This window comes from Vigna radiata, chromosome 8, assembly GCF_000741045.1.
Source record: "Vigna radiata var. radiata cultivar VC1973A chromosome 8, Vradiata_ver6, whole genome shotgun sequence".
NCBI classification, from domain to species: domain Eukaryota; kingdom Viridiplantae; phylum Streptophyta; class Magnoliopsida; order Fabales; family Fabaceae; genus Vigna; species Vigna radiata.
In genome coordinates this window covers 21823066-21833845 of record NC_028358.1, presented here as the reverse complement: position 1 = coordinate 21833845, position 10780 = coordinate 21823066, and the positions used below count along the sequence as shown (strand labels likewise).

General features: G+C 44.9%; 2 protein-coding genes across 2 annotated transcripts; one reads left to right on the top strand and one right to left on the bottom strand.

Moving 5' to 3' along the window:
* Positions 1–4604: 4604 nt before the first annotated feature.
* Positions 4605–5783, top strand: LOC106770371. Its single transcript, XM_014656185.1, has one exon. The coding sequence runs from the start codon at positions 4605–4607 to the stop codon at positions 5781–5783; it is 1179 nt and encodes a 392-aa protein (XP_014511671.1).
* Positions 5784–7308: 1525 nt separating this feature from the next.
* LOC106770370 lies at positions 7309–9177 on the bottom strand. The gene has a single exon (XM_014656184.1). It carries the CDS (start codon positions 9175–9177, stop codon positions 7309–7311), a length of 1869 nt encoding a protein of 622 aa, XP_014511670.1.
* Between the last annotated feature and the right edge of the window lie 1603 nt (positions 9178–10780).

The window sequence follows — 10780 nt, the reverse complement described above, 5'->3', positions numbered from 1 at the left end:
TCATAAATTGTTTTAAAGGGTTTAAGCACAAGTGCGACCATTCTGTCTGCCTTGTGCTAAAAACCTTTTTCTTCCTCTTTTAGAAAATCATAAATGGTTTTAAAGGGTTTAAGTACAAGTGCGACCATTCTGTCGGCCTTGTGTTGAAAACCTTTTTTTCTTCCTCATACAAAAAAAAACCTTCAAACACAACATCATTTTCCAAATGGTTTCTTAANGAACTACGTAACCCTGATTTCTCAGTCCAACTGAGAATACGTAGGAGCAAGGTCAATCCTTGTCGGGCACAAAAAATACAAAAAAAATATTTTGTTTTCTTTAGAGTTTTATTTTTTAGGGGATATTAAACATTTTGCAAACCACATCAAATTCGCGTATTTAGTTAAAGGTACTGCCTTAGGGTAGGCGTTGTGGGGGTGCTAACACCTTCCCCACACGTAACCGACTTCCGAAACCAGAATTTGGTTTTGTAGACCTTGCCTTATCATTTTACGGTTTTTCCGTAGTTTTCCAGAATAAACTATGGTGGCGAATCCAAAATCTCTTTTTCTAAACTTATTTATCTTTTTGGATCGTCGTCCCGTCGCGATTCCGGTTGCGACAGATGGCGACTCCACTGGAGACTTCGAGAGTCAAGCCATTTAATTAAATACGCGAATTCGATGTGGTTTTTCTGTGTTTTTCTTCCCCTTTTCTTTATCTATGTTTGATTTTTGAAATAATTGCTTGTGATTTGTCTTGATATTGAACCCTAGGGTAGAAAACATGTTTGTATCTGCATGGGAAATTTTCTGGTTGTCTTGCAGGTGGGGGTTTGAGGTGTACATTTGTATTCTCCCTTCACACACACATATTATGCATCTATTGAGTGAGGCCCTATACCCGGGTCTGAGTGCAGCTTAGAAATAGAGGGTTGTGTAGCGATGCCACTTGGGCCATACTGCCTGTTTGGTTATCGTGAGAACCCCAACTAGAGTTTGTTCTCTTCATTTGTATTTTCACACCTAGTTGATTACTCGACTGTTGTGGAAATGCTGTGGAGGGGGCCATAGCTCTAGTGACCATTAATCCTTACGCTTAGGGAACTATCCTGGTGAGATTGCATATACTTGACCTTGAATCTGAAGCGTTGAACCTTTATTTAGGACACAAAGGGAGAAATGTGCATTTCTTTAACCCTCATGCTGTTCGTTTTTTTTTTAAAACAAAATAAATAACAATGGCATTGCATCTTCATACTACGCGTGCATTCTTTCTTTTTCTTGTTAAATCATGTTATTTTGTCATGCATCATGTTCATACGTCATATGAAACATGCTGGTTTTAGGGGAAATCACAGGTGTTCACCTGTTCAGATACAAGATGGAAGTTGGCGCGAGGTCAAGTGCTACACAACAGACTGACTCTGTTGTTTTAAGGATAAAACCTCGTTTGAGAACTCATGGTGGAAACTTAACAGGGTTGATAAATTTGCGAAAAAGACGCAAAACCATGAAGAGAGAGGCTTTCAAAAACAAGTATGGGAATCTTTTGAGTCTAATGGAAATGGAAGTGCAGCTGCCTGCCATTACAGCTATAGCTCAATATTATGATCCTCCACTGAGATGTTTCACCTTCCAGGACTTCCAGCTGGCGCCAACTATAGAAGAATTTGAGCATATCCTGGGCTTGCCACTGGAGGGTACCTCACCATATAAGCACTTGGAGCATCATGCCTCCATTCCTACCATTGTTGCCATCATGAAATTGCACCCAAAAGAATTAGAAGACAGGATGGTAACAAAGAATCAAGTGCGGGCGCTGACACAAGGATACCTTGAACAATATTTGCACGATTTGAGCGATAGGGAAGAATGGGAGACTTTCATGGATGTGCTAGCCCCCACTGTGTTTGGCATTGTCCTATTTCCCAAGCTGGAAGACTTTGTAGATTACACTGCTATTGATGTCTTCGTGGCAAAAAAGACGAGATCAGAAAATCCTGTAACAGCAGTCCTCGCAGATGTGTATGGGACTATGAGTTTTTGCCATGAGAGAAAAGGGAAGAAAATCCTTTATTGTTTGCCGGCGCTATATGCATGGATGACTGCACGCATGTTTAAGGGGGCAGTTGATATTAGGACTTCATCTGAAGATCCGACACAACAAGGGGGCAATTATGGGCCCAATTCTTGGCTGGTTTGAATGGAGGGAAAGTAAAGCGACGTCTTCCTAGGCTAGAGATGAAACCATCTATCCAACATTGTGGCAACTTTCCTAACATACCTCTCATAGGTGCTAGGTATTGTATTAACTATAACCCTGTTTTGGTCCAAAGACAGTTTGGATATCCTATGAAAGGGGCGCCTTCACCAGATTATCTCACAGCCTTCTTCATCTACTATGAGGATGGACATTGTACTGAAATGTTGAGGAGAGTCAGAAGTTCCTGGGAAAATGTGGTGCGAGTAGAGAAGGACCTAAGGAGTGGAGTGATGGATAGCAGGGTTAACTATCACACATGGATTCTGGAGAGGGTAAAAGAAGTCAAGTTGCCTTTCAAGCCCATCAATGATCAATCGGCGAGTGAAGGAACATCCTAAGCCCCAGAAAGTGAAGAGGTTAAACAGTTGAAGGCTGAGATAGAGAAATTGAGGGTGAGGAATGCTAGGTTGGAAAATGAATTACAGAGGGCATGCAATGATTTTGTGGATATGAGGAATGATAATGAAGAAAAGTCACGGGCTTATGAAAACATTGTCAAAAGCCAGAAGGCTGAGAGGGATTATACATTCCGAGTGAAGCAGGATCTTGCGGCCGCTAGTAAAAAGCTATCCATGAGGGTGAATGAGAAGAATGTGGCTTTAGAAGAAGGCAGACAGTGGAAACAACTCTATGAAGAAGCCAAGAGGGATAAAAGGGAAACCCTAAAAAGACTAAGAGTAGCGCAAGTCCAAGTACAAGAAGCGGGGCATCAAATGAAGGAAATGGCTACATCATTTGAAGCGGAGTTGAATCAGGAGCGTTGGAAGCTGACAGAGGCTGAAGAAGAGTATCGAGCCATGTTAAAGCAGATGGAGGACTACATCGAGGAGCAGGAGGAGCGATGGAGGTCAATGGGATTTGAAGAAAGACATGAGGCCTTGATAAAGCGAATGAAAGAGCACATCGTAGAGCAAGAAACGATTATAAACCAATGGAAGGAAAGCTTCTCTCAGTTGGCTGCTTTGGCAAATGGGGCAATTGAAGACATCCCCAGAATGGTGTTGGAAGTTGAAGCGAGTACCCACTTTTATAGTCCACCAGTAGAAATAGAGCTTTTTATTAATTATTGTAGATGGTTGATAGACGAGATGAAATCCCTCATCACTCGGGCTAGGAATTGATGTATTTAGAGATCTTTATGATTTGTTTCCTTTAAGAAATCTAATGAACTTGTTTTTCCTTTAAATGAAAGAGGTGGTATGGTTGTTTAGCATCCGCTTGTGCTAATTTCCATCAGTTATGTCATTGTGATTCTGTGATTTCCCCCTATCACTAGCATGCATCATGTTTTTCTTTAGCATGTTTCATTTTTCATCTAATTAATTAAAATAATAAAACAGTACGAGTGAGAAAAAACGACGACTAGATTTCCACGACATCCCTACCGGACCGGAGCTAACTCAAGAGCCATGGCAAGCTGGGAGGAGTCACAGGAATCCCTCAAGGCGGATGTTGGCCAGCTAAAGGACCAGGTCGGCCAGATCTTGGGGGCTCTCGAATCCATGAAGACTACTGGAGATTCTTCATCTGCACAGGTTGAGGGGAATGCACACCTTTATCCCCCAATGTTCAACGCTGCGAGCCAATCGGTTCCTTTCCCACTGTATGGGTTGCCCCCAGGTTATACTCCTCCTGTAGGAGAATATTCAGAGGCAGAGCACGTCACATTTTCATTTCCCACGACTGTTAATGTACCGCCAACTAGCACATAGGGACCTGTCTCAATGTCAGCTCCCATGGCGGGTATGGGAATGAATGAGACCAACACAGCTGAAGGAATACGAGTGACCCCAGTACCGCATGTGGTTACTAAGGAGGATTCCTCAGCCGGAGCTGCACCGCATACTACGGTGGTTGGGGGATTTGGTAGCCTCATTGGAGCTACGGGTAGGCTGGAGAGCCTNGAGGCGAGGTTGAGAGCTGTCGAGGGGGTCGAAAGCTATGGGTTTGGGGATGTTGCCAGATTGAGTTTGGTTCCAAGCTTAAAGATACCACCTAAGTTCAAGGCGCCAGAGTTTGAGAGGTATAAGGGTAACACTTGCCCTAAAAGCCATGTGACCATGTACTGCAGGAAGATGGCTGCGTATGCTCATGATGAGCCGCTACTCATCCACGTTTTCCAGGAAAGTTTGGCTGGGGTAGCATTGAACTGGTATACCCACCTGGAGCCATCTCGAATTCGTTGCTGGGCGGATCTAGTTGACGCCTTCGTGAAACAATATGTATACAACACTCATGTTGCTCCGGATCGTCTGCAGTTGCAGAATATGACAAAGAAGGATAATGAAACCTTCAAAGAGTATGCCCAATGATGGAGAGAGTTGGCTGCGCAAGTTGAGCCACCGCTGTTTGATAAAGAGATGGTGTCGATGTTCGTAAACACACTCCAGCCGCAATTTTATGAGCATATGGTTGGGAATGTATTTGTCAATTTTGCTGACACCATCATCATTGGCAATAGAATAGAAATTGGATTGAAGAACGGGAAGATAGCATATGCCCCGCCTGCAGCTACAAACTACAAAAAGCCCAGCTTCAATCAGGGGAAGAAGAAAGAGGGGGAGGTACATGCAGCGTCGGTAGTGCCTGTGTGGAGAGGACGAGCTCCCAATCCTAATTATCGACCATACTTAAGCCCACCTCCTTATGCTGCTAACGCCTCGTTTGCTCATCAAACTAGGCCTCAACAACAACAAGCGTATTATCCACCGCAGCGTATCCCAACCGAAGCTTGGAGACCTGTCNCAAACATGGGCCCAAATTTGAATGCGGGTCAAAACAACAACCCGAGANGAAATCAGCTTGTTAGGTTCACCCCAATCCCTATGACCTACACTGAATTGTTACCGAACCTGGTCAAAAAGGGTCTGGTCGCCATTTGCCCGATGAGGCCTGTACAACCTCCATACCCTAGGGGTTATGACGCAAATGCCAGATGTAGTTATCATGGGGGAGGCGTTGGTCACTCGACCGAAGGATGTATGGCTTTCAAATACAAAGTTCAGGCTCTGATCGACTCGGGTTGGTTAAAGTTTCAAGAAGACAAGCCCAGCGTCGAGACTAATCCATTGTCCGGACATGGGAGTTCCTCGACGAATGCCATCGAGGTTGAAAAACATGATTTGATAAGAGATGTGGGCAAGATCAAGAGCTCTAGGAGGTTCATTTTTGAGGCTTTGTTGAAGGTGGGCTTAGTGAAGGGCGAGTATGATGAGGGTATAACTTGTGCGCTCCATCCAGATGTTGGGCACTCTATTGAGGAATGTGTAGAATTCGAGAATATTTTACAAGACCTACTTGATAGAAAACTGATGCAAGTATGCCACAAGGTCAGAGAGGAAGAAGTGTTTGCACAAACTGGTGGAGAATCTGATATAGCTCTGCCCGAACCTTTGGTGATCCATTTCACTAGGACCACTCCTGCACTGGTAACTGAAAAAAATTTGTCTGTTGTCATCCAAGTGCCCACTCCCTTCCCTTATAAGAACGAGAAAGCCGTCCCATGGAGGTATGGGGCAACTGCATTAGATGAGGGATAGGATGCAAATCCGACTGTGGAAAACATATCAGGCATTGGTGGAATGACCAGAAGTGGTCGAATCTTTACACCATCAGAATTGGTGAGAGAAAGAACCAATGTTAGGGAAGCAACAATGGTTGCAAAAGCAAAGGAGTTGTTGAAGGGGAAGAACGTGGAGGTCGAAGAGACCCCCGACTAGGAGGAGAAGAAGGAAATATCTGAAGAAGAGGCTGGTGAATTCCTAAAGTTCATACAACAGAGTGAGTACAAAGTGGTGGAACAGTTGAACCGCATGCCTGCCCGGATTTCCTTGCTAGAATTACTCATGCATTCTGCCTCCCACCGAAAGTTGTTGATGAAGATACTCAGTGAAGCTCATGTAGAGCAAGGTATTTCCCTGAACAAGTTCGAGGGCATTGTTGGCAACATCGTTGCTAATAATTACCTCACCTTCACTGATGAAGAGATACCTGTTGAAGGGAGAGGTCATAACAAAGCCCTTCATGTCTCTGTTAAATGCTTGGATCATGTGATAGCACGTGTCTTGGTGGACAATGGCTCCTCCCTGAACGTCATGCCAAAAGCAACATTGGAGAAGCTAACATGTGATGGAATGCATATGAAGCCGAGCTGTATGATTGTTAGAGCCTTTGATGGCAGTAAAAGGGAAGTGATGGGGGAGAAGTAGAATTGTCGGTCCAAGTCGGTCCGTGTGTCTTTCACGTGACATTCCAAGTCATGGACATCCTCCCGGCCTATAGTTGTCTGTTGGGTCGTCCATGGATCCATTCTGCGGGGGTTGTGCCTTCTACACTACACCAAAAGCTGACAGGTATCTCTTCATCAATGAAGGTGAGGTAATTATTAGCAACGATGTTGCCAACAATGCCCTCGAACTTGTTCAGGGAAATACCTTGCTCCACATGAGCTTCACTAAGTATCTTCATCAACAACTTTCGGTGGGAGGCAGAATGCATGAGTAATTCTAGCAAGGAAATCCGGGAAGGCATGCGGTTCAACTGTTCCACCACTTTGTACTCACTCTGTTGTATGAACTTTAGGAATTCACCAGCCTCTTCTTCAGATATTTCCTTCTTCTCCTCCTTGTCGGGGGTCTCTTCGACCTCCACGTTCTTCCCCTTCAAGAACTACTTTGCTTTTGTAGCCATTGTTGCTTCCCTATCATTGGTTCTTTCTCTCGCCAATTCTGATGGTGTAAAGATTCGACCACTTCTGGTCATTCCACCAATGTGTGATATGTTTTCCACAGTCGGATTTGCATCCTTTCCTTCATCTAATGCAGTTGCCCCATACCTCCATGGGACGGCTTTCTCGTTCTTATAAGGGAAGGGAGTGGGCACTTGGATGACAACAGACAGATTTCTTTCAGTTACCAGTGCAGGAGTGGTCCTAGTGAAATGGATCACCAAAGGTTCGGGCAGAGCTACATCAGATTCTCCACCAGTTTGTGCAAACACTTCTTCCTCTCTGACCTTGTGGCATACTTGCATCAGTTTTCTATCAAGTAGGTCTTGTAAAATATTCTAGAATTCTACACATTCCTCAATAGAGTGCCCAACATCTGGATGGAGCGCACAAGCTATACCCTCATCATACTCGCCCTTCACTAAGCCCACCTTCAACAAAGCCTCAAAAATGAACCTCCTAGAGCTCTTGATCTTGCCCACATCTCTTATCAAATCATGTTTTTCAACCTCGATGGCATTCGTCGAGGAACTCCCATGTCCGGACAATGGATTAGTCTCGACGCTGGGCTTGTCTTCTTGAAACTTTAACCAACCCGAGTCGATCAGAGCCTGAACTTTGTATTTGAAAGCCATACATCCTTCGGTCGAGTGACCAACGCCTCCCCCATGATAACTACATCTGGCATTTGCGTCATAACCCCTAGGGTATGGAGGTTGTACAGGCCTCATCGGGCAAATGGCGACCAGACCCTTTTTGACCAGGTTCGGTAACAATTCAGTGTAGGTCATAGGGATTGGGGTGAACCTAACAAGCTGATTTCNTCTCGGGTTGTTGTTTTGACCCGCATTCAAATTTGGGCCCATGTTTGNGACAGGTCTCCAAGCTTCGGTTGGGATACGCTGCGGTGGATAATACGCTTGTTGTTGTTGAGGCCTAGTTTGATGAGCAAACGAGGCGTTAGCAGCATAAGGAGGTGGGCTTAAGTATGGTCGATAATTAGGATTGGGAGCTCGTCCTCTACACACAGGCACTACCGACACTGCATGTACCTCCCCCTCTTTCTTCTTCCCCTGATTGAAGCTGGGCTTTTTGTAGTTTGTAGCTGCAGGCGGGCCATATGCTATCTTCCCGTTCTTCAATCCAATTTCTATTCTCTTTCCAATGATGATGGTGTCAGCAAAATTGACAAATACATTCCCAACCATATGCTCATAAAATGGCGGCTGGAGTGTGTTTACGAACATCGACACCATCTCTTTATCAAACAGCGGTGGCTCAACTTGCGCAGCCAACTCTCTCCATCGTTGGGCATACTCTTTGAAGGTTTCATTATCCTTCTTTGTCATATTCTGCAATTGCAGACGGTCCGGAGCAACATGAGTGTTGTATACATATTGTTTCACGAAGGCGTCAGCTAGATCTGCCCAACAACGAATTCGAGATGGCTCTAGGTGGGTATACCAGTTCAACGCTACCCCAACCAAACTTTCCTGGAAAACGTGGATGAGTAGCGGCTCATCATGAGCATACGCAGCCATCTTCCTACAGTACATGGTCACATGGCTTTTAGGGCAAGTGTTACCCTTATACCTCTCAAACTCCGGCGCCTTGAACTTAGGTGGTATCTTCAAGCTTGGAACCAAACTTAATCTGGCAACATCCCCAAACCCATAGCTTTCGACCCCCTCGACAGCTCTCAACCTCGCCTTTAGGCTCTCCAGCCTACCCGTAGCTCCAATGAGGCTACCAAATCCCCCAACCACCGTAGTATGCGGTGCAGCTCCGGCTGAGGAATCCTCCTTAGTAACCACATGCGGTACTGGGGTCACTCGTATTCCTTTAGCTGTGTTGGTCTCATTCATTCCCATACCCGCCATGGGAGCTGACATTGAGACAGGTCCCTGACTGTCAGATGGAGGTACATTAACAGTCGTGGGAATTAAAAATGTGACGTGTTCTGCCTCTGAATATTCTCCTACAGGAGGAGTATAACCTGGGGGCAACCCATACAGTGGGAAAGGAACCGATTGGCTCGCAGCGTTGAACATTGGGGGATAAAGGTGTGCATTCCCCTCAACCTGTGCAGATGAAGAATCTCCAGTAGTCTTCATGGATTCGAGAGCCGCCAAGATCTGGCCGACCTGGTCCTTCAGTTGGCCAACATCCGCCTTGAGGGATTCCTGTGACTCCTCCCAGCTTGCCATGGCTCTTGAGTTAGCTCGGGTCCGGTAGGGATGTCGTGGAAATTTGGTCGTCGTTTTTTCTCACTCGTACTATTTTATTATTTTAATTAATTAGATGAAAAATGAAACATGCTAAAGAAAACATGATGCATGCTAGTGATAGGGGGAAATCACAGAATCACAATGACATAACTGATGGAAATTAGCACAAGCGGATGCTAAACAAACATCCCACCTCTTTCATTTAAAGGAAAAACAAGTTCATTACATTTCTTAAAGGAAACAAATCATAAAGATCTCTAAATACATCAATTCCTAGCCCGAGTGATGAGGGATTTCATCTCGTCTATCAACCATCTACAGTGATTAATAAAAAGCTTTATTTCTACTGGTGGGCTATAAAAGTGGGTACTCGCTTCAGCTTCCAACACCATTGTGGGGATGTCTTCAATTGCCCCATTTGCCAAAGCAGCCAACTGAGAGAAGCTTTCCTTCCAATGCTTTACAACTGTTTCTTGCTCTACGATGTGCTCTTTCATTCGCTTTATCAAGGCCTAATGCCTTTCTTCAAATCCCATCGACCTCCATTGCTCCTCCTGCTCCTCGATGTAGTCCTCCATCTGCTTTAACATGGCTCGATACTCCTCTTTAGCCTCTGCCAGCTTCCAACGCTCCTGATTCAACTCCGCTTCAAATGATGTAGCCATTTCCTTCATTTGATGCCCCGTTTCTTGTACTTGGACTTGCGCTTCTCTTAGTCTTTTTAGGGCTTCCCTTTTATCCCTCTTGGCTTCTTCATAGAGCTGTTTCCACTGTCTGCCTTCTTCTAAAGCCACATTCTTCTCATTCACCCTCATGGATAGCTCTTTACTGGCGGCCGCAAGATCCTCCTTCACTCGAAATGCATAATCCCTCTCAGCCTTCTGGCTTTTGACAATGTTTTCATAAGCCTGTGACTTTTCTTCATTATCATTCCTCATATCCACAAAATCATTGCGCGCCCTCTGTAATTCATTTTCCAACCTAGCATTCCTCACCCTCAATTTCTCCATCTCAGCCTTCAACTGTTTCACCTCTTCACTTTCTGGGGCTTGGGATGTTCCTTCACTCGCCGATTGATCACTGATGGGCTTGAAAGGCAACTTGACTTCTTTTACCCTCTCCAGAATCCATATGTGATAACTAACCCTGCTATCCATCACTCCACTCCTCAGGTCCTTCTCTGCTCGCACCACATTTTCCCAGGCACTTCTGACTCTCCTCAACATTTCAGTACAATGTCCATCCTCATAGTAGATGAAGAAGGCTGTGAGATAATCTGGTGAAGGCGCCCCCTTCATAGGATATCCAAACTGTCTTTGGACCAAAACAAGGTTATAGTTATTACAATACCTAGAACCTATGAGAGGTATGTTATAAAAGTTGCCACAATGTTGGATAGATGGTTTCATCTCTAGCCAAGGAAGACGTCACTTTACATTCCCTCCATTCAAACCAGCCAAGAATCGGGCCCATACATTGCCCCCTTGTTGTGTCGGATCTTCAGATGAACTCCTAATATCAACTGCCCCCTTAAACATGCATGCAGTCATCCATGCATATAGAGCCGGCAAACAACAAAGGA